The sequence below is a fragment of the Pseudophryne corroboree genome, chromosome 4 (assembly GCF_028390025.1).
Source record: "Pseudophryne corroboree isolate aPseCor3 chromosome 4, aPseCor3.hap2, whole genome shotgun sequence".
NCBI lineage: Eukaryota > Metazoa > Chordata > Amphibia > Anura > Myobatrachidae > Pseudophryne > Pseudophryne corroboree.
In genome coordinates, this window is record NC_086447.1 from 799,178,987 (window position 1) to 799,204,221 (window position 25,235).

Sequence of the window (25,235 nt, forward strand, 5' to 3'; positions counted from 1 at the left end):
GAGACCACGGATCTCCGTTGTTGGATGAAGGTTTCCCGGTCTCTGTGATGGGCGCGGGTGCCGCAAGCCATCCGACGGTGAGTCAGTGATCTGGTGTTGCGTCCCAGGACGCAGGTGGATTCACCACTGCAGCAGGAGGCATCTGCTTGTAATAGATGCCTCCTGCTGCATCACCATACAGCGCCATCACTGCGGCTTCCAAGGAACCACACTTGAACTCCAACCACATCTGAAGTAGCCCCTATATGCGGAGCTCAGGGGTACTCGCAGCACTATGTAACAGTGTAACCAGATGGAGAAAGTGTAAAATAAGCTGCCAATACCTTTTCCTAAGTATCTTCTATTTCATGACAGCTAAGGAACTACACTGCTCAGCAAGCTGCGTTGCTGGGGAGGATATACGTACATACTAACAGAGAAGTGTAAAAGAGCACCATTATGCTATATAGCAAAGACTGATCAGATACTGCATATGGAATACATGTAGCCAGTCAGCACCATTATGCCAGAGACTGTATTAACTACTATAGCTATGCATGTCCCAGGTAACCAGTAAACTACAGCCGTGGGGTTAATATCACCATTGTGAAATGAATCAGCGCTTACCCAGATATAGATTATAGGTATGATACCATATACAGTCATGTATTACAGCGTTACAGTGTCCCTGCACCACTTACTGACTGGAAACAATATATGCGCGGCTTTACACCATACACACGTAACCAGGAGGCTCCAAGTGCACATTCTGCAGTGCAGTCCAGAAAGCTCCAGTTACACCTCTGTTTTAACAATATACATGGCCTTTAATATCCTGATAGTCTACTGGAAATCATTTCCAGCATAATGTAGTGTTTTACTGTTTAAAATATCAGATGTGTCATTCTCCCAAATTCATATTTTTTGCAAAATGAAAAGGGCAGAAAATGATTCTGAAGGAAACATTTGCAGACTGTAAAATTGAGCTGGCTGTGTGTTTCAGCAGCCTCCCCTCTATATGACTCCTTACCTCATTGCTATGCCGTATGACTCGGGGTGAACGCACGTTTGATCCAGTGGGTTAGGCTTGGCAGGCACGTTCGCTGCCGATTTTGCTGTCTTTTTTACTTGTTTTGATACGGTGCCCTGGGTAACTGACACACTCGATCCAGCAAGGTTTGAGGCCTGGCAGCCTGACGGGTCCCTTAGAAAGCAAAACAATCATTGAATGATTACATGTTGGATAATCCGGCATTCCACCACAAGTGTGTTATTACATGAGTTACATCATACTGCAGTGCATGTATATCAGAGGCTAAAAGCATGCTGGAGCTTGTAGTGCAACAGCAGCCAGAGGTAAACATAGGTTACCTATACCAGCAGTACACTAAATTACATTTATTTTACAGACAGTGTTTGACATGCTCTAGTTCAGACCTGGCCAACCTGCGGCTCTCCAGCTGTCGTGAAACTACAAGACCCATGATGCTCTGTCACAGTTTCTTTTTATTTGGGAGTGCTAACATTTTGTCAGGGCATGCTGGGACGTTTAGTTTCACAACAGCTGGAGATCCACAGGTTGGCCAGGCCTGCTCTAGTTCATGTAATTTCTGCATAAATAATTGAATCGTTTAACTTACCTTTACTGGATGCTGAAAAGTATGTCCCACACAAACATGATTTAAGATGTATGTGTTCACATAAAGCAAACTCATAACATAAGTTACAATGTATCCAGAATGGTTTATTACAGTACATTTGGTATAGTGCTGCTGTGAATCAAAGTATATAGTATGGGTATTAGAAGCATCAAGGTGAGTAAAACATTTGCTGCATTGTCAAACTCTCTCCGTCCGAATTCCCTCTTTTCCTGACTCATCTCCAGCACTCTGTCATGAGATTCATCTGGGCGGGTCGGAGACACAGAGTGCGCTTCTACATTTGTGTAAACATTCTAGGAAGAGGTATAGGACAACCTTGCTTAAAGAAATATAACTTAGCTACCCATCTTAAGCAAGCTGTCCTAGTCCACTCTGAGATGTACCTTTGAATCAGGGTGCATCTGGAAGTTGCTTCCATATGCTCTCTCTTTCCTTACTCTCTTTTTTGGCTTCCACCCAACCGGAGGGCCCTTCCCTCCTGGGCTTCCTACCACCCTTTGATTTACCCTCTACTAATGGGATCATGCCTTCTCCTGTGCCAAGATCTCAAAACCTTTGAACGCTGGATCAGGCACAATATCAAATTCCTCTTAGACCTATCTCTACCCACATTTCCTGAGTTCTCCACCCTGCAGGATAAATGGGTACAAATGTTTCTGCCTATATCTCCATTTCCTCCACTTCCATTTCTCTCAATTTTGCTCCCACCATCGACAACAATATACTCCTTTGGAGACCTCTTGTCTCCAACACATGGTTTCCTGTGGTTTCACATCATCACTTTATGACATCTTGTTTTCCCATAACCAGTCTATTAAATAGCCCCACAAACTGGCCTGGGAAGAAGAGATGGGGGTAGTCCAGACACTAGATTATTGGGAAGGCATCAGACAAAATGCCGCCAGAGCATCTGTATGCATGAGAATGAAAGAAAACATGTACAAACGTATGTTCCATTGGTACCCGGTGCCTTCATGTCTACAGGCTATATTTCCTCATTCCACTGACCAGTGCTGGAGCGGTTATGGGGAGAAGGAAACTGATGGTCATTTCTGGTGGTTCTATCTGATAAATGAAGAGATTTTGGGTAGCAGTTGCCTGCTTTACTGGTATTATTGTGCTACAATGCCGTTTTTTCACCCTCCTGCCATAAACATACACACCCAACAACTAATTATGTCCTCAATGCTGCCAATTGTACCACTGCTGCCAACTGGAAACACCTGGGTACTCCCGCTCTCTCTACCTTTCCCAACTCTATCTAATACACCAACAACCTAGAATACACATCCAGTAATCTACATGGGCGTCCTGACAAATATTTAGGATATAGGATAATATTGGATTTCTTAAAATGAGACTTCTTCCTCTGGCTGATTTCATGGCACACTGGCGTTCTCCCATGTATTTGGCTTAGCAGCAATTCATTCCAATCCTCTTTTTTCCACCTTCTCCCTCTGCCCCTTACTAACACTCCCCCTATCTTTTGCTACTTCTACACCCCCTCTCTTCTCCGTTTCTCTCCCTCTTTTCCTTCTGCTTGTTACTTTTTTTCTTCTTCTCCTTAACCCTTTCTTCTTTTTCCTTTTGTTCCTTTTCTCGAGTACATTTCCACTGTTGTGAATCAATCATTGAGACACCTTATACGGTCTTAAATTATCTTCTATATTATTCTCTTTTTGCCTGAAGATAAAAATACCTCTACATCTGATGCTCATGAGTGTAACACACCCATGCAAAAATGTATGGATATCGCACAAGTATAAGGCCATCCTGAAACTATTAAATAAAGCTGACATTTGGCCTACCACCTCTGGTCATACCGCTGTCTTAAAAACAGTTTTCCCAATTTGTGCACAAGTAGTTTTAACCCCCATACAGTTGTGTCACATTGTCAGGAGCAAAATAAATAAATAAATAAAACTACATAAAAGATTAAAAAATTAAAATGTATTTCTTTGTTACAAGAGACCCATATTAAAATAAACAAGAACAAGTCCTAAAACACTGTAAACTTGTGAAGTTCTATTTTGAATAATTGAAGGGCGGACAAACAGGACAAGTGGAGAAGCTTCTAGCTATCATTTATCAAGCACATTCTATACAATGATAGGTAGAAGCGGATTGACTGGTTGCTATGGGCAACTTCTGCACCTGCTCTCTTTAGAAGGTTTGATAAATCTCCCAGACTGTAGGTCTATTACCTATTCAGACAATATGCACTGCTTCATCCCAGGATTCTCTCTACATGGTCAGAGCTTGATAAAGTGAGTGACTGAGGATTATCATACATCATCATTTATTTAGACAATGATATACATGTGGTGTACAATTTAGATAATTTAATAATTGGACTAAGACCGTGGGCCAAGCGACTGCAGCAATTTTTTTCTCTCTCAATACAGTATAACCAAAGAGTGTTTGGTGACCAGGGATTGCGGCTATGTGCCACAGTAACATACGGCTTTAAACTAGCAATACAGCAACAATTAAAATACACTTTATTACTAATGTTCAGTTACGTATTAAAAATGATGCAAGATTTACACATTACATGGAAAGAGAGATGTAAACTGAAAATTGTATATAAAACTACTATGGCCTTTTCCTTTAAAAACCAAAAAGTGTAAAGGACTGCGCATCACAAGACCGGTTAAGTTTCATACATCTGGACTATATGTATGTATGTAATTATTTATTACACATAGGTCCAGATTTATCAAGCCATGGAGAGTGATAAATTAGTAGCAACCAATCAGCTCCTTACTGCCATTTTTCAAACATAGCCTGTAGCATGGCAGTAAGGAGCTGATTGGCTGGTACTTTATCACCGTGCAATTTATCACTCTCCAAGGCTTGATAAATCTAGGTCTTTATGTACATACTGTACACCAGCATGTGTTTTATGAATGGAAAAGCCAAGTCATGTACTATATACACAATAAATTGCAAATTTGGGGAATCATATAGCACAATACATAAAACCACATTTTACAGCCTTAGACTAGGCAGATATCCTGTAAAGCCCATAGTTTATGCAGTTGGAACACGCTGGGTAAGCCAATACATTACTGCAGTCTCATAGAAAGTAAATACAATATACAGGACATATTTCCCACACTGATGGGAAGTGCAGGACATGAAACTAAACGTAAGCAATACACTGATTTTTATTATGGTGACCGGAGTTGCTTAACGTAGTCCGAAGGACCAATGCAGTAACATGGAAACTTACCTGGACAGGTTCTTGACGTACTCCTGGTTAATTCTAATGAAGCCGGCACATTGTTGGAAGGATTTTGGACCCAGCCCTTTTACACATTTGAGCTGCTCTCTGTTGATAAAAGATCCATTCTGCTCTCTCCAATCAATTACATTCTTAGCCCTAACTGAGTTCAACCCTGCAATATGCCTGTGAAAACAAAACCAAAAGCATCATATTAAAAGGAAACCATTTCCTACGCCGATGCTTTTTTGTTTTGTGCCAGACGTTTATTGTTACAAGCCAAAAAGATTTCCGGACTGCCACCACCACTACAACACAAACAGAAGTAGCAGATGGGTACTACAAATCCTACACTGAAGACAGTATGCTCAAGTTGATTGGTTATTTTTTTATAAGACCTGTTTGGTAATTTTGTAAGACAGATCAGACCTAATTATGTGTTTTAATCTTAATGTCTTAATCACAATTATAACTTGCACCAAAGACAATGCTTCAATTGTCCGGCTTGAGAAGGTATAGAGTGATGAACAAGGTGTGCTCTGTGAAGGTCAGATGAGGAGCGAGGGCGTGGGGGGGAGGGGGGAGTTTGTTCAGCTCACCATGGGGCAGATGTATTAAACCTGGAGAAGGCATAAAGAAGTGATAAAGCAGTGATAAGTGCAAGGTAATAACGCACCAGCCAATCACCTCCTAACTGTCAATTTACATATTGGAGCTGATTGGCTGGTGCGTTATCACCTTGCACTTATCACCGCTTTATCACTTCTTAATGCCTTCTCCAGGTTTAATACATCTGACCCCATGTGTAGTATGAGAGGGGCGGATCACACAGGTGCATGCTGTGATTTATGGGCAAACTGTTTTATAATGATAAATAAGCAATCAGAATCACTGTGTATAATATTTGGTTCAGGATTATTAATAATACAGTAGTAATCCTCTTCACCAAGATTACTGTACTGGTGAATCCAAATATATGTGAAATTTTATATACAAGATAAAGACTTAACACCTCCAGTATCCAACATAAAAAGACAGGAATTAAAAAATAAAGATTGGGTCCAGGTGAACATTTGATATAAATATAGTGTTTTTACAGCTACGTCCTTATACACAGATTTACCATATGCTGATATAGGGGTCTATTTACGAAGCCTTAACGGTCATTTTTCAAACACAGCCAGTGACATGGCAGTTAGGAGCTGATTGGCTGGTACTTTATCTCCAGCAACTTTATCTCCATCCAAGGCTTAGTAAATAGTCTCCATAGTACTTATTGCCACCGTCTGCACAGATCTAACATCACGAAGTGCAACACAACTGGAGCTGTATAAGGGTGGCTGTACAAGACAGTAACAGGAAACACTGAAGAAGGAACACAATCTGAGGTCAGTAATACTTTATACACAGGTTATCGCCCATGCTTATTACACATAGTTAGATGATATTGTTTGTTATCTCAATAAACCTTTCTATAGCAAAACGTATATGTGAAGCATGTCTGCCTCTCTCATAGGGAATGAGTGACAGAGACACTGTAATATTAATTCATTCACAGGAACAGTCGGAAAACCAGTGTCTGTGTGTTCTTGTTAATATTATGTACATTAGAGAAAGACAAACAGCATTAAACTAATAACGTGCAGTACACAAAGTGCATCATTGTGTGCTTTCAATAGAAGAGTCCCAGGAGCAGGTGCCAGTGCCGGATGTCAGCAGTATTACTCTTCCCATGCTGGGAAGGGCAAAGTGAAATGAATGGTAAAGCGATGTACAAGGCTGTGTTTACCTCAATAGAGTTTCAGAGCAGATGTTTATATCCACCCCCACAAAGCTGACGCACTCCTCCACCACACTATCCAGGGTGCCTTTAAGCAGCACCTGCGAGACGTCATGCTGGAAGACAGAGGTAGAGAGTAACGTTACAGGCTGACACCCTGTGCTATATTGACAGTGGCGGTGAACTTGCATAATTAACCTTTTAGCTACTGGACTGCAAGGGCATGTGACAGACCACAACAGAGCATTACATTTAGCATGCAGCAGGTGCGAATGGAAGCCTTAGAATGGTTTTATAGCTATAATATTACTTTGCATACTTCTGCTGTTTTGACTCTAATTTGATTGTTAATTTGATTTATGTTGGTTACTTACGAACCTTAACCTTTTATTTTGGCAATCTAGATTAACAGAAAGTAAAACCACAATAGGACAGAGGTACATTTAAACAGGAGGTAAGAAACATATTGCTCCCAGCTGTATTTTCACAGTGCAGGTGCCAATGGGCATCAGGTATCCTCCCCTCACCACCACCAATGATGGGCAACCTTATAGACTTCAGGGGCATCGTATGCAGCCCAGTAGCCTTAAGGGGGGAACTCACGGAGCGATATTCTAAGCAATCTGACTAGATTGCTTAGAATATCGGCATGATCGCTCCGTGTGTAGCCCCCTCGGCGATAGCGATGCGCGTCCCCGCACATCGCTATCGCTGCTGCTAGATTAGCCTGCATGCAGGCCAATCTAGCGGGTCGCTCACTTCACCCGCTGGGTGAAATGAGCGGCCCCCCCGTCTCTCCCCGCACAGATCGCTCTGTGCTGAGCGGCAGGAGAGATGTGTGCTGAGCGGTTCGCTCAGCACACATCTCTCCAGCATCGGCCCGTGGGTACTGGGCTTTAGAAAAATGGACACAAGTTAAGCCCGGTACCCACGGGCCGATGCTGGAGAGATGTGTGCTGAGCGAACCGCTCAGCACACATCTCTCCTGCCGCTCAGCACAGCGCGATCTGTGCTGAGCGTGCGGGGGGGGGACGGGGGGAAGCGCTCATTTCACCCAGTGGGTGAAGTGAGCGACCCGCTAGATTGGCCTGCATGCAGGCCAATCTAGCAGCAGCGCTAGCGATGTGCGGGGACGCGCATCGCTATCGCCGAGGCGGCTACACACGGAGCGATCATGCCGATATTCTAAGCAATCTAGTCAGATTGCTTAGAATATCGCTCCGCGAGTACCCCCCTTAACCCTTAATTATTGCAATAATTTAAGACAAAACATTTAATCAAAGAAAGAGACAACCAGTAGCAACATATCAGCAGGTAACATAAGATAAACAAGTGTAACAAGTTGGGATCCGGTCTGAAGATCAACACTGTCTAGGTCGACCACTATAGGTTGACAGAGTTTGTAGGTCGAGATGTGCTAGGTCGACAGGTCAAAAGTCGACATGAGTTTTTAAAAAGAAAATTTTTTTTTTAACTTTTTCATACTCAACGATCTACGTGGACTACGACTGGAATGGTAATCTGTGCTGAGTGAAGCGAGGCACCTTGCCCGAAGCATGGCGAGCGAAGCGAGCCATGCGAGGGGACTAGGTGCACTAATTGGGGTTCCCCGTCACTCTACGAAGAAAACTACAAAAAAAAAAAGAGAAAAAAAAAGCTCATGTCAACCTTTTGAACTGTCGACCTAGCACATGTCGACCTTCCAACCCTGTCGACCTAGTGACTGTCGACCTACAGTGGTCAACCTAAACATTGTCGATCTAATGATCCACACCCAACAAGTTATAACAAACATATCTGGCCTATTTAAAATTACTTCTGGGTGATCAGATTTTCCACCAGCTTTTGAAATTTAGGCTGGATTAGGCACAACACAATGCTGCGGAGAGATTTCCATTCAATCCTGTCACGCTTGTTGTTTTTAATGTGCCCCATGACAGAAAATGTCTGGTGCATATCTAAACTCAATAGCAAGCTTTAAAGCAGTATACAGGAATCAAGTAGATCTTTCCCCAGGAATAGCCACATGTGCCTCCTTCTCAGGTCTCACAAGTGCTGGAAGACATATCTCGCAAAGGAGGTCACATGATGTGCAACTTGGATGCTCCAGGCAGAGAGTAATATCAAGTTCAGTCTCATTCTCTTTTATGATTCACTGAGAGTCACCCGCTGTGAGCACTCTTATTCAATAAGAGCTGGGGCCACGAGTCAGGCTTTAGGCACAAAGTAAAAAATATGTTATGCGAGCCCACAGAGTGCAAAGCAGAGAAAAGACAGGAGGGAGCAAAGGGGCACAGGTGAGGGATCGGAGGGCCGTCTGTTGCCCATTACTGCCAGATACCATTTGCCGATTCTTTTCTGCCAGCCACGTAATTATCACAGCAATTCAGCTAACCCCACCACCTAGACAGGTACAGCATCCATAACATTTATTTCTCACAGCAAGTAGGATCTCAAAGCTGTATTGAAACCTCTATGTAGAGACTCCAGAAGTGGGATCATGGTCGTGTCGGACTGGGGCAGAAAGGACCCACCGGGGAGTTACCAGATTAATAACAGTAATAGAAAATACACCATGTAGTCCTGCACAGTATATTTAACATATGACCAGTATAATGTATAACTCAAGCACACAGTCTGGAACCTGATCCCCAGAGGAACGGGTGGGCTCTCAACCAATGGGGCCCACCGGAGGTTCCCCCTGTACACCACCAGAGGTTCCCCCCTATATCCCTGTGGGCCAGTCCAACCCTGGATATCGTTCAGAGCATTTTTCGCCGCCAGCTTACTTGTTAGTGAGTGTAGAATTCATGTACATACCTCAAAGCAGCGCAGCCTATTTAATTACAAAGCAGTATATTCTACAGTCAATCGGAACTAAATCACTGAGCTGGCAAATATTTATATAATTTGTAAAAAAAAGAATTGCACTTCTAACAAATACACACAAGTGTTTCCTTGCCATGACACCTGGGAACAAACCTCCCTTTGATCAACCAGTCTCCATCATCACGGTAACCTTGCCACACCTGAAAGCTGCGCTGATGCTATGTCTGCGTCCCGGCAGCGGTTCACGCATCACTCAGCACACGGTGCTAATATCAGCAATGTCAACTGGAGCGTGGAGAATGCCCCTTTTCTGTCTACCCATGCTCAATAGTCTGTACAGCAACTCAGAGACTCCACAGTAGATACAGGAGCGATTAGAAAGGCAAATACCTGGCAACATGCCTTTTCATTTAGAAAAAAATCCCTCTGCCTCTTGCAAATATTTGCATTTAATTCACAGTTTTCTAATTCCCAGACTGTACTTTGGCATCTGTTTTGCAAAATAAAGAAATACCTGCAAAAGCTGTTCCTGTAATGGACATAGAAACACATACAGTATACATAGGAAGTAGAATGTCAATTTTAAAGACCACAAGCACTTTTAGGGGCACAGTTGGAGAATCTGTGCTGAACCATGGACTGTTGGGGTGCCTTGAGGACTGTGTTTGAGAACCTCTGGTATAATATATTACACAGAAAATGCATAGTTATTACAGTGCACTGCAATACTGCACAAGACAATCACTGCCATCAGCTCATGTACAGTAAAGTAGTTGGTAGATGAGAGAATGAAGTGTAAAGGACGGAACATATGGGTGAGATTTTGACTAAATGCCAATTTGGACTTTGCGATTTCCCTTGAACTCCCCGGAGCCCAGAACCACTGATATTGACTATACACACGGTGCGATTTTGACTATGTGCGATTTTAACTATATACAAGTTTGCTTATACCTGTACTAGATTGTACACTTTCTAGTCAAAGCTGACCTGCCTGCATAGTCTGTTTTCAGTTGTGATACATCGGTATCGCAAGGTGTATTCGCACCATGTGTAGGCCCCTTTAGCTCTGGTACGTTGGTAGAGCATGGTAAGAACAAAATTCTGCAGCTGTCAGCTTTAAAATTCAGCTGATGATTTGGTGTGTTTTGGCATTCATGGCTGTTTATGCATAATTATTATTTATACAGCACATACATATTCAGTAGAGCCCTCTTATAGAGAATACTTGGTACAGTAACTCACATCAGCCCTGCCCCAGTGGAGCTTACCACATGCACACATATAAGCACTAGGCTTCATTTTGGTTGGAAGTAAGTTAACCTACCAGTAGATTTTTGGATCTGAGATGAAACTCCCGCAAGCACAGGGAGAATCTACAAACTCCACAAAGATAGGGCCTTTGTAGGAATCAGACCAAAACCCTCAGTATTGTGAGGCAGGAATACTAACCATTACACTAACCGTGCTGCCCGTAATCCCCAATAGTCTTCATCTTTATAAGACTATAATGATTTTTAGGGTCAGTAAGGGGTGGGGCTTACAATTTGGATGTAATCTAATTAAACTGAGTTGTGGTTTGGACAAAATGGAAATGGTCAGGGTGGATCATAGGCCATGCCAAATATGTCCGACTACTTGCTGTGGTGTGTTGCATCAATGCTGTGCCGCAGTGATGTCAGTACACTCCCATTACAGTCCAGTTACAGCTCCCCTTCAGCCACAAGTGGAGATGAGATGAAAGCGTAGAACTCTGTCTGCACTGTCCGTTCTTACATACTCTGGGTTCTAGAGCATGCACAGTGCAGAAACAGATGTACTTTGAACTCTGTATCAAACCCACAGGCAGATGTACTAAGCCTTGGAGAGATAAACTACCAACTAATCAGCTTCTATAATTTTTAAATCGCAGCCTGTAACATGGCAGTTAGGAGCTGATAGGCTGGTACTTTATCTCTCTCCACTTTATCCCTCAGTGGCAGTTTACGGTTACATTCTCAGTACAGCAAATGCCCACTTTGGCAGCCAAGACAATTAGAAATGGGTAGACCAATGAACATCTATTTAATGCAAGCCTCGGATTTTGTTACCTACAAAGAGTAAAGTCGTTTCTCAGTAAGGTCATGAACCCTCGTATTTTCAAAAAATACTGTGGAATATTAATAGTGAGATACAGGAATAAAATGTTTTATCACAATGAAGAAATGTTAAGATCACCTTCAGTAGGGTCTGGATTAGATGACTTAACCATCCTTACAGAGAGCTTAAAAGCAACATGAATTCCTTAAGTGGTCGCTAAGTCTTTTTATCAGGAGCAATAGCTGGAGGCAAGAGAAAGCATAGACAGGGAAAGTAAAAAGGTTGCAGGAGGAGTTTCATAGGAAGCACATGTGATTTCCAATAAAGGGCATTTCTTCTACCCGTGTGCGTATATAAAATATCCTCTTCCTTTTGATTGGCATGTGGCAGTTCAAAGCACTAATCAACGATGGCACATGGCGAGTGACCCATGAAATGCACAGAGCAGACAGGAGACTGCACACGCTCAAAGAGTTTCATTCTACATGCCCGAAAATATCAGTAAAAACATATCTTCAGATCTGTGTTCCAATGATTCACATCTACAGAGCACAGCAATGTGCCGAGTAAACGGAAAAAAAACTTCAATGCAGCCGTGGTCTACACAGAGTGGTGCAGCCATGTTGTAGTCCATACTAGTATTTATCAGAATGCAGCTTATTAATTCACAAGGAACTACAGTGACATGGCTGAAAGTGTAGACAGTTATTCCTTGAAGAACCAGCTGATTAAAACGCTCTCATGAATTAAAGCTTTAACCTATAAAATGGCAGCACTAATGTGTGAAATCTGTGCTTCAGTCATGTCACTGCATTCTCAGAAATAATGACAACGGGATCAGTATGAAATCCCGACTGACGGGATCCCAGCAGTCGAAATACCAACAGCCGGAATCTCAACCTTGAGCGCAGTGTGTGCGCTCGCCACGCTTCGGGCCCAGTGGCGACGGGTTCTATTCCCCATTGGGTGGTGGCGGTGGTCAGGATTCCAACCATCGGCATTTCAGTGGCTGTCGGGATTTCGGCCGCCAGGATCCCGACAGACGGGACTATAACTGCATACCCTGCTAACAAATCACTCACTCCCATGCAGGGAATTTTTTTTTCCTACCACACACTGCCATATTTGCTAACCCCTCATACTCCATATTACCATAGAACTCCAAGGCCTCAACCTAAGTTCTTAATAAAATACTTAAGTGTAAGAAATACAGGGGTATACTTAGTAAAGGTAAATAAGCTCTAAGTCCAATGAAAACTGGTGTTTCACCATAGATATGGCATCTTTTTATTCAAAAAGCCCACAGGTAGCGATAGTCGTCACCAGGTATAACGTTCGATGGCTTTGCATGGAGAAGTGTATTTAAGAAATACGTGTACTGCTGCAACCCTCTCATTGATAATGCCTCCTCGGGATGACGACACCATAGGTGTCCGGCAGAAAACAATGTTTTATTTAAATAAAGATTGTGTATTTTATTTTTACTAAATATCAACATAGTAACATAGTATTTGAGGTTGAATAGAGGCAAATTGCCCATCGTGTTCAACCTGTATAAAGTTGTGATGATTCTACATACTTGCTAAATAATGTTTTATGACTAGTTAGCTACTATAACTCATGTTACCCCCGGATTAACCACGTTGATATTTTAAGTATTATAACCTTGGATAGCTTTTTCATTCAGAAATTTATCCATTCCTTTTTTAAATCCAATTACAGAGTCCGCCATTACCACCTTCCCTGGCAGGGAATTCCACATCCTGATTGCCCTAACAGTGAAGAACCCTTTCCTCCGTTGCGTTCGGAACTTTCTCTCCTCCAGTCACAGCGAGTGCCCACGTGTCCTAAACTGTGTTCTTTTAATAAATAATTCCTCTGATAACTCTTTGTGATGTTCCTTTACATATTTGAAGATATTAATAATATCTCCTCTTAGGCGCCTCTTTTCTAGTGTATAAATATTCAGCCTAGTAAGTCTTTCCTTATAGTCCAGTCCTTCTAGGCCTTTAATCAATTTAGTAGCTCGCCTTTGAACACTTTCGAGTTCACTGATGTCTTTTTTATACAATGGTGCCCAAAACTGAACAGAATATTCCAGGTGCGGACGTACCAATGCCTTATACAGCGGCATAATTACATCCGAGTCCCTTGTCTCAATTCCCCTATTTATGCACGCTAGCACCATACTTGCCTTCTTTACTGCGTTTTGACATTGTGTACGGTTATTAAGCCTATTATCAATGAAATCCCCCAAATCTTTTTCCAACTCTGTTTCCCCTAGGCGTTCCCCATTTAATATGTAGGCTGCAAGTTTGTTTTTAGTCCCAAAATGCATATCCTTGCATTGGTCTGTATTGAACCTCATTTTCCATTTAGACGCCCAGAGTTCAAGTTTAGATAGATCATTCTGCAAGGACTCCACATCCAATTCTGTATTAATTACCTTACACAGTTTAGTATCATCTGCAAAGATTGACACTGTGCTTTCCAGGCCTATTTCTAGGTCATTGATAAATATGTTGAACAGTAGTGGTCCAAGTACGGACCCTTGTGGTATTCCGCTGACTACTGGGGACCAAGTTGAGGACTTACCGTTGACCACTACTCGCTGTACCCTGCTATCCAACCAGCTGCTTATCCATGTGCAAATAGTTTATCCTAGGCCAATCTCCTTTAATTTGATTATCAGTCTCCTGTGAGGAACTGTATCGAAGGCTTTTGCAAAATCTAGGAAGACCACATCCACTGCTTTTCCTTGATCAAGATTATTGCTCACTTCCTTGTAGAAGCTAATTAAGTCTGACATGACCTGTCCCTCACAAACCCATGCTGGTTCTTGCTAATAATCCTAGCGGACTTTAGATACTCCTGTATGACGTCCCTTAGAATCCCTTCCAATATTTTCCCCACTATAGATGTTAAACTAACTGGTCTGTAGTTTCCCGGAAGATTTTTGGATCCCTTTTTAAATAATGGCACTACCTCAGCTATACGCCAATCCTTCGGTACCATGCCTGATCTAATTTAACTATTGAAAATCAAGTATAGGGGTCGTGCTAGTTGTGAACTAAGCTCCATAAGAACCCTCGGGTGAAGTCCATCAGGACCAGGTGATTTATTAATCTTAATTTTGCTTAGTCTCTCCCGCACTACTTCTTCGCTTAAACAAGTATCTAACCATAAATCATTACTGTCACAATTGTTATGCTCTACTCCCACCATCAGTTCTTCACTGGTAAATACTGATGAAAAGAATTTGTTCAGTATTTCCGCTTTTATTTAGTCATCATTTATCAATTTTCCTAATTCATCTTTTAATGGACCTATATTCTCCTTTTTTAACCTTTTACTGTTTATGTATTTAAAAAACTTTTTAGGATTGGTTTTACTCTCTACAGCGATTTGCTTTTCATTTTCCATTTTAGCTGCTCTTATTGCTTTTTTGCATTTCTTATTACACTCCTTGTAATACTTGAAAGACTCCTCCTTTCCATTAGATTTAAATGCTTTGAAAGCCCGCTTTTTTTTATCAATTTCTGCCTTAACCCTCTTGTTAGGCCACATCAGTTTGAGTTTAATACTCCTGCGTTTACTGCCCATGGGAATAAAGTTATGAATATTGCTATCCAGCAACCCTTTTAAAACATCCCACATTTCTGAAGTGTTCTTGTTATTAAACAGAACCTCCCACTCTATGTCGTTAAGTGCACATCTAAGCATACTGAAATTAGCCTTCCTAAAGTTAAAAGTTGGTGGAACCCCTGTAGCTATGTTTCCTGAAACTGATGTCGAATGTGATCATATAGTGATCACTGTTACCCAAAGTCTCCCCAACTTTAGTGTTTGATATAATGTCCACATTATTAGTAATTACTAGATCCAGGGTAGTTTTACCCCTAGTTGGGTCCTCGACTAATTGAGACAAGTAGTGATCTCTAAACATATTTAAGAACCTGCTGCCCCTCGCTTTAGCACATGAATCGTCACTCCAGTTTATATCCGGGTAATTAAAATCCCCAATGACAAGGATGTCCCCCAATCCCACAGCCATTTTGATTTGCTGCAATAGTTGTTCTTCCTCATGAATGCTAATATCCGGCTGTTTGTAGCACGTGCCTATGACTAGTTTTTTTTGCATCAATTCCCCCACTTGAGATTTCTACCCATAGTGACTCCACATTATCGCCAGTCTCCTCATAGATAACCTCCTTCAGGTATGGTTTAAGAGATGGTTTAACATAAAGACATACACCTCCTCCTCTTTTGTTAGCCCTGTCCCTCCTAAAAAGAGAATACCCCTCCAAGTTAGCAACCCAGTTGTGAGAGTCGTCCCACCATGTTTCCGTAATACCTATAAATGTCATACTCAGCCTTTGATGCTAACAATTCCAATTCCCCCATTTTACCTGCTAGACTTCTTGCGTTAGCAAGCATACATTTTAGTTTACTGGTTTCTTTATTTGTTTGTTTGTTTTCCTAAAGATTTCCCATCCTGGTTAAGTAGTGCATCCGTAGAGTTACTGATACAGACTGTCCTTCTCGCTCCCTCTCCAACCCCACCGTACTTAGTATTGTCCACCTTACTTTTCTCTTTGCTCAACCCAATGTTCCCATCTAAAATCACCGCACTGACATAAGTATTTTCCCTAAAGTCCCGTACAACATTTTCTATAGTCTGTAATGATGACACATAATTGTTATTATTTAATGCTTTAGCAATACCTTTCTTAACACCCTTAATAGAACCCATGTAAATACCCTTACCGGCTGCACTTTCCCTCCCCCCTTCTCCACCCCCATTTATCTCACTACCACCATCCCTACTATACTCGCTGCATGACCCATAGTTTCTAGCTAAACCCTCCCCCCAGGCTCCTAGTTTAAAAGATCCTCCAACCTACTAACCATCCTACCCCCCAGTACCGCAGCCCCTTCCTCATTCAGGTGCAATCCGTCACGAGAAAAAAGATGGCGCCTGACTGAGAAGTTCGCCCAGTGTTCCAAGATATCAAGAAGTCCGCCCAGTGTTCCAAAATATCAAGAACTCAATCATTTTTCTTTTACTTTCTATTTTTTTGCTGGCAAGCATACATAAGGAGAAAATGTGGTGGAAAGCAGAAGCAAGGGGTAGCCTGTCTCCCTATGTCTACAACTTTGTGGACAGCTCCTTGGGTCTTCTCTGGGGTCATCAGTGTACATAGCAGACAGATCTGGGGGTCTTTTTGGGAAGTTCTATTTGTGTGAAGAGTAAAGGGCCATATTCACGGCATGATTTGGGGAGAGATGTGTGCTGAGCACATCTCTCCCCCCGCTCAGTACAGCGCAATGTGTGCTGAGCGTGCGGGGGGAGACGGGGAGGGGGGGGCGCTAATTTGCCCAGCAATTGTGAGTTACATGCAAAAGCAGCCAGTATTTACCCTGCATGCAAAAAAAAAAAAAAGAGAAATGTATTTGTACACCTTGCAGTGCAACGTGGTTTTTTAAGGTGCAAAATTACTCCTTGTTTTTTTTTTTTAACTTTGCTTTTAATTCAGAATCAGCCTTGAAGTTCTTATCTAAATCAACAGGAACAATATTGGGAATGGCTCTTATACCAGTTTCCCACTAGAGCATAAGAATGAAAATCTAATCTATTCAATGTGACCATACCCACATGTGTACATACATCTGCATGCATTTGAGTTAAGTGTCTGCGGAAGCTGCTTGTTCCAGTTCAGTGCATTCAAAGCATATCGATGGGAGAGCATAGTATACATACAAGCTAAGCTTTAACATGTTTTAACTAGCAGTGTGGTATAATTTTCCCATTCCTATCAATGGCCCATTCATTTAAATGGAGTTGGGCATTACATGTACTGTAAACTCCATTAAAGTGGTATTAAAATGAATGAGGCATTGATTTCTTGAAGATCACAAAATGATGGCTTTCCAGTGGATTACAAGAATAATTCCTTTGTTTTGAGTGGAGAAGAATACTATTGGATTGCAAGCAAAAGATTATCTTTTATTTATAAGGGTTCCATAATGCCATAGGGTAAAGGCTCTGCGAAATATCCAACTGGATTACAAATTAAACACAATGGGCAAATGTCCACAGCAGCCAGATTCCCTATCTTATGTTATTGGGTATATATCTGTTCATCATTGGTTTTGACACTGACACCCGCTTTGTGGGGAGTGCAAAAGATCAGAAATAGGCATCACTTCCATAAACAAATCAGCATGGAATTCTGTCCACGAGACTACCATGACACTCCCAAGAGGGTGGTCTTCAGTATGCCGACTGACGGGATCCCGGCGCACAGTATACCGGCGCCGGGATCCCGACAGCCGGCATACCGACACTTATTCTCCCTCGTGGGGGTCCACGACCCCCCTGGAGGGAGAATAAAATAGCATGGCACACTGTCGGTAAGCCGGCGGTCGGGCTCCCGGCGCCGGTATGCTGGTCGCCGGGAGCCCGACCGCCGGCATATCGTAGTGAACCCCTCTCAAGAGACAGATCTTTTTCATGCATTTGTGCGGTAGCCACCCTGAAGCATCCATTTCACAATGACAATGAGCCAAGGAGAGTGCAACCCATTGCTATATCCTGCATCAAAGTGCACATGGATGGTGTGGTGCTTGTGCAGTCTGCCGAAATGTCAGCTCTTGTGGTCTGTCACCTTTTTGGGGTGAGGAGAAACTCTGCCCAATTTCATGTTATCTATTTATTTAAGGTGCGGAGCTTCTCCACTTAACTTAAATAGCACACTCATTTTAATTTCTACATGCAAGGTAAAAGCTGGAAATCTCCACTCAAATGAATGGGGAAAAAACTCTGTGTCATTTGAATTGTGGACGCATATGTGCAACCAAATCGAGAGAATATCAACCACCAGTGAAAGAAAATGTGATCCGCATCTTAAAAGCATGCGCATATTTGGGCTTTCATGTTTTGAAAGCACTTGCATTTTTTACATGCAGCGCCAGTGGACAACCGGATGTAGGCGGCCAGACCTGAGCTCTGGGTGCAGAAAGAGGGCTTCTGTCTATGAAAGGGATAGTGCAAGTACATAAAAAAATGCTGCTGTAATATATGAAATGTATACATTATATCTGTGTCATTATTATCACAGTAATAAAAGGCTTGTACTAAAAGTCAATGCTTACCATTCTTCTCGTATCTATGCAACAGATGTACAGAGCCAATGGCGGCATAATAATGTTGATATAATATTTATATTGGGCGCATTTTTCAAGCAACAGAAGTCAAACACGGCAGGAACTTTCAATGCACACATTCATCAATGACATGTTACACTGTTGCATTAGAAGGCAATGTCATATATATATATATATATATATATATATATATATATATATATAATATCTCTGAAAGAATCATAACAATAAACTGTTTATGGATGTATAAAGTGAGTGAAATGCCAGTCGTATCTTTTGGCTTCACCAGGGTCGCCCCCCAAATATTTAACACATATATTCGCAAGCTTGGCCACATCTGGAAATCCAGCTTCTACAATGTGAGGAAATGTATTCAGCTAGAACCTAGTAAAATACTTCAAAGAGGTTGGTGCGCCAGGTACAGGCTGCTCTGCCACTCCAAAGAGTGATCTCTTGTATTTTATACATCAGAAAAACAGTGAGCATAACATTTTAAACGGATGTTATTTCATGAGGCTGTAGTAACAGCTGTGATCTATTAAATTAGCTAAAACGTAAAAAAAGGGCAATATGAATGCATCTTAAAAAGTTAAATCAGTGACGTGGGTAAAAGCTTCTTTTTGAAGCACCGTCAACAATATATAAAACTGAAGTGCAGTAACCCCATAATTTAGTCACAAGATAATTTTTATATTTTAATGAAAAATATAACACAGAAGCTAACCTATTCAACCACAATAATGGTTCAATTATATCTGGAGCTGCTGGTGCTTGGACAGATCTTCATATAGCTCAAAACCAATACTTAAGGTGGACATAGACGTGCAGATAAAATGCCCATCAGACCAACAGGCATTTTATCTGGCAGCTTCAGACCCTGTAGATATTGTGGTCATACACTGTGAGATATCTCACAGTATATATGGCCATAATATCTGCACTCCTCCCCTGGTGAGGAGACATTTCCCTGTTCCTTCCCATGTGTCTAGCTGGACCTTGCACACCAAAACACTATTCCTAACTACCTAGTACACGATAAGAGGACTAAGAATTATAACTGAGGAAAAAGTGCACAACACAGGAATCGCACCAGGTTTCTCGCGCCATTTGAGGATAGGTGCATGAGGACACGTCTGTAAGAACCAAAAAGTGCAAAATCACAGAGCTCTTTTGTACAAAGGCAGCTAGCTTTGCTGAGAAGAGGATGGATCTGTGGGCTAAGATGCCAGCACCTGTGGGCTGCCATAGGTGCAATGGCTGATGGATGGAGTGGGGCGGATTGTTGTTATTCATTGCTTACTTAGTATCCTACTTTTGCATTAAATACAGAAATGAGATTCATCTTCTGGAACCCCTGAAGAGTTGGAGATTGGGTCTTGTCCCTACATGTATAAAAGGATGCATTTTGGACCTTCCATACAATCTTGTTTACGTGCCATTTTTACAAATCCGATCCCCCCCGCCCTCAAAAAAAAATGTCAGTTACGGCTGCCAACATGCAAGACCTGAGTCTCTTTTATGACATCGTAAGGACCGCAAAAGAGGCATGGACCTTGAAATGTGTCTAGCAACCACATTAACATGCAAAGTTTGCTTATGAAGCACATACTGACAGACAGGCATGCCAGGCACACACAAAGGTGGTCATTCCGAGTTGATCGCTCGCTAGCAACTTTTTGCAGCACTGTGATCAGGTTAAATCTCAGCAAAACTGCGCATGCGTATGCACCGCAATGCGCAGGTGCATCATACGGGTACAAAGAGGATTGGTGCTGGGCAATGGATTTAACAAAGAATCCATTCATACAGCCGATCGCAAGAAGATTGACAGAAAGAGGGCGTTTATGGGTGTCAACTGACCGTTTTCTGGGAGTATTTGGAAAAACGCAGGCGTGTCCATGCGTTTGCAGGGCGGGTGTCTGACGTCAATTCCGGGACCAAAAAGACTGAAGTGATCGCAGCGGCTGAGGAAGTCCAGAGCTACTCAGAAACTGCAAAAATCTTTTTTTGTGCCGTTGGCTGCAAAAGCGTTCGCAAAGCGAAAATACACTCCCCCATAGGCGGCGACTATCTGATCGCAGCACAGCAAAAAGTTGCTAGCGAGCGATCAACTCGGAATGACCCCCAATATGCTTGGATCTAGCAATAAAAATACACCCTGTAGATTTAAAACATTTTACCATTTTCTAAAGAGCGTTTATGTCAATTGGTAAAGCAATATCAAACAGAGATCACATTGTAGAGAGTTATTGACACCTCCCCGCCAGGCTGGGTGATGTAAAATAACTGCGAAGAGCGAGGAAGGCTACAAAAAGGCATCACTACAAAGACTGGCCAAAGCAATTTACAGGAAAACATCAGAAGTGTGACAGGAGCAATTAAAGCAATTATCACGCAGTAAGCATGTTAGGTTAAATCTCAGGTTCAAAAACGCATCAGAAGTTTAAGTGTAAAAAATGAAAAAAGTTTTCTCTACGGACTTTGCAGCATTATTAAATTCAGATGCAAGGTCCTGTTTATATTGGACAGCCCCCAACAGTAGAACAAAGTAAGTCTGTCTGAGAGCCATAAGTGAATTCTACAAGTTAACAGCTATTCATGAAAAGCTGCCATTTCAAGATGTCAATCAAAGCCGCCCATAAGTGGGAACTCCTGCAGACAAAACCAGCTGCAGGTTTGAAAAGCAGGTTTTTTTTTTTTACTGAAAGTGGAAACACAAATTTTGTTTGAACGGGATCTTTTTTTTTTTTTCATTTGTGAAATATTAGATGGGCATTTTTATTTATTTTTTGCTTTTTGCAATATCAATGACAAGACAGGGGAGAAAACTGCAAGTAGATACTTGAAATAACATTTTGAAAAACTGGCTGGAGCAGTTGCCAATAAAAATGAAAGTAGATTATAAAGATGGCCATTAACGACTTTATTGTACCTTACGAAAATAGATTAGTATACGCCAATTCCAATACTCTGTGTCCCTACTTTTTAATCTTTTTGTAACCACCAAATATGTTGTAGCAATAGAGGCTGCAGTTGATAAAAGGACACGTTTACAGCCAGCATACATACTGGGCATAAGCAATTAGCACCCGTCTGCATGTTCTGAACAGAAATTTTGAGCACCCATACTGCACCAACAGTATTGTACAGTACAGTGACTGTACTACATGGCTCAGGTCACATGATGAAGTGTGAAGGTGGGTACTCACTAGAAGATATATCTGCCGATCAATTGATCGGCAGATATATCTATGGACGGATCGGGCAGTGTGCTGTGCATACACACTGCCCGATCCGTCGGGGACTGATGTCATGAACTGGGCTGGCGTGTACACACGCCTGCCCAGTTCAGCTGTCAATCACCGTCGCCCGCCGCAGCATGTGTACGGGCGGTCGGCCGACCGCCCGTACACACACAGCGACGCGCCAATATATCGGTAGATATATTGGGCGACGGCTGTGCTGCGGGGCCGGCGCGATACGTCTGTGAACGACGGAGTCCACAGACGTATCGGCCGTACACACTGGCCGACGGACCCGCGATAAATCGGCCGTTCAAGAGAACGGCCGATATATCGGCCAGTGTGTACGGGCCTTAAGGGTAACTCTAGTATTATACTGTAATTCCCAGTTATTGGTGCTCTGCACGGAATCGGTTTGTTGGGTCGACCCTATTTAGGTCGACACTCAATAGGTCGACAGGCAGTAGTAGTTTGACACCTGGAAAAGGTCGACATGAGCAAAGTGGTCGACCTATTGAGTGTTGACCTGAGGTTGACCTAAGGACCGTATCCCCTCTGCACTGCCCCTAGTATATCTGATCTGACAGAGGTACAGTAGCCCTCTAATGAGGAAGTAACCAGATACACAATGAAGGAATGGGTGATGCAATTTGGTGCTGATTTTTCTAAGGAAATTTGTTTCATGTAGATGTCACAGTCCACAGGACTGGCTCCACCCCAGCACTCCATTCAGAATATTAATCTCTCCTCGCTCTACAATAATGCAAATGACAACTCAGGTAAGCAGTCAGTAAAAAGTTCTGTGAGAAATCCTGGTGAAATAAAGACACTGAACCATATTTCCATAACTTTCAACTCAGTCATTTCTTGGCCCTGGCAGCATCGCCTCTCATTGTGACATCATAACATCACATGTATAGGGGACAGGCATGGAATGAAGCACATTTTTGCCCTGCTCCCCATGTTTGAGGGAATTTAGCCCCAGATGTATCAAGCCTTGGCGAGAGATAAATTGCACAGCGATAAACTACCAACCAACCAACCAACCAACCAACCAACCAGTTCTTAACTGCCATGTTACAGGCTGTGTTTGAAAAAGGATAATTAGGAGCTGACTGGCTGGTACTTTATCAGCGTGCTATTTATCACTCTCCAAGGCTTGATACAGTAAATCTGGGTCTTAAGTTAGGTACACACTATACAACTATCTGGCAGATTGTCTGCCAGATCTGGCTGGTTGGAATGAAAATCTGGTAATGGATGAAAGCAAATGACAACTGACCATTTGCTCCCAAACACTGGAAAACAAACATAACCTGTCGTTCATACAAATTGGTTAAACACAAATTTAACCAACTTGGATGAACGGCTGTTTTTGTCCATTTTAGAGTTTTTGGAGCAAATGGTCGATTGCCATTTGCTACCTATCATTTTATAGAATGCACTTGATAAGTGCTACCTGAAAGCTGATTGGTTGCCATAGGCACCTTTTTCACTCTTTTCACTGCTTCATACATTTCCCCCTGTACTGTATCTAGGAGATATGTACAATTTGTACATATGTACAATGCAGACAGGATCCCGACAGCGTGTTCCCGGCCGCCAGAATGTCGCAGCGGGGCGAAGGATAGGAAGCCCCTTGCGGGCTTGCAGCGCTCGCCACAGATTATATTCTGCCTCTATGGGTGTTGTGGACACCCACAGAGGGAGAATAGCCTGTGTCGCAGGTATACCAGCAGCAGCATTTCCCCGCATGTCGGGATTTTCATATCCCGACTGGCGGTATTTTAACCGCTTCCCGTATCTAGATATGCTGCATTGCCTCTGTTGTCCACAGGAACAGCGCTAACATACACAGAATGGGAGGACTGCAGGAAATGGTACTGACATCATTCTCTCTCAGCGGCATGTGAACCATGTACAGTATATTGCTGCTATTAGTGTAGAGTCAATGCTGCATAAAGATCAATGGATTTCTACGCAACACTATTTTTTTTGGAACTCATACGGCTGCTGCAGATGTCTTACTTCGTTATACCAATGTGAGAATCCTCCCGCGTATGCCAAATACCCGTGCGTCTTCATGTGGAAGCCTATCTTGCACACTGTTTTCCTGTTCACAGCCGCCACCATTAGTGTCCGGACATGCACCCACCCCATGCTAGGTGCAAATGATTAGTCAGAGACAGGCATCCCACCTCTGTCCTCTGACTACGAATGAGCAAGAAAGTCGGCTTGCACACCCACATGGTGGAACAGTCCCCACCCAGTTACTGCCCAGAAAATATACGTTATGGTAAGAACTTACCGTTGATAACGGAATTTCTCCTAAGTCCACAGGTTCCACAGGATAACAATGGGATATGATGGAGCGACAGCGGATTGGCACCAAACGATCACAAGCTTTCAGGCCTCCCAGGATGCAACGGGCCCTTACATATAGGAAAAAAGATACGTGGAATACCGCTCGACCAGCGCCTCACTCTACGTCAGTAGAGCCTTAGTCACGCCCGGCTCTCAGATCCATAACATCCTTCAGACGTATTATACAGGAACAAACTCTCAGTGTGGATCACAGGAATTTTACCGGAAAGAGAGATAATGGGCAACCAATAGTGTGATATTGTTTAAAAATTTAATACATCACACAAGACAACATGACAATTAAAAACAATCCTAACATACAAAAACCACACAATGGTGGTGCAGACATTCACTGGTAGGGCTGACACCCTGGGCAACAACAGTAGAAATGGCTGATTACCGGCTAGAAGTAAGAACTGGCTCACGTCAGTTCTATAAGCATGAATGACACAGAGTAAATCACCAGGCTGCAGCAAGGGATTCCCCAGTCCTAGGACTCCTTCAGACACCGGCTCAGTCCACACTCGTCGTTCACATTCAGGTGGTCAGTCCAATGAGCACCTACGCGTTACGACCCTCCTCGGGTCTTTCTCAAGGTCAGCTCAGGTGGGGCCCTTACATATATCCCCGCCCACTGGCTCAGGCAAATCAGTTGGATTCCAAAGCATCTAGGCAGGAGCATCATGTAGAGACGTAATTAGGCGAGAAGAACACACATGAACACCCTTACGTACAAGAAGGAAGAGGTTAGTGAGTAGCAAGATCCTCAAATCAGGTGCGTCAGGGTAGGATCCCTGAGGAACCTGTGGACTTAGGAGAAATACCGTTATCAACTGTAAGTTCTTACCATAACGTATATTTCTCCGGCAGGGTCAGCAGGTTATCCACCGGATAACAATGGGATTTCC

At 42.7% G+C, this 25,235-nt stretch overlaps 1 protein-coding gene across 2 annotated transcripts in view; it reads right to left on the minus strand.

Annotated features, from left to right (window-relative positions):
• SRBD1 (S1 RNA binding domain 1) overlaps nucleotides 1–25,235 on the minus strand; it is a 433,993-nt gene that overhangs the window by 50,722 nt on the left and 358,036 nt on the right. For both annotated transcript variants that reach the window (XM_063918379.1, XM_063918380.1), the window contains exons 18-20: nucleotides 6,656–6,762; nucleotides 4,876–5,052; nucleotides 1,010–1,183 (exon numbers count right to left, since the gene is read on the minus strand). In XM_063918379.1, coding sequence (XP_063774449.1) covers nucleotides 1,010–1,183; nucleotides 4,876–5,052; nucleotides 6,656–6,762 — 458 coding nt within the window. The remainder of the gene's footprint in view (nucleotides 1–1,009; nucleotides 1,184–4,875; nucleotides 5,053–6,655; nucleotides 6,763–25,235) is intronic.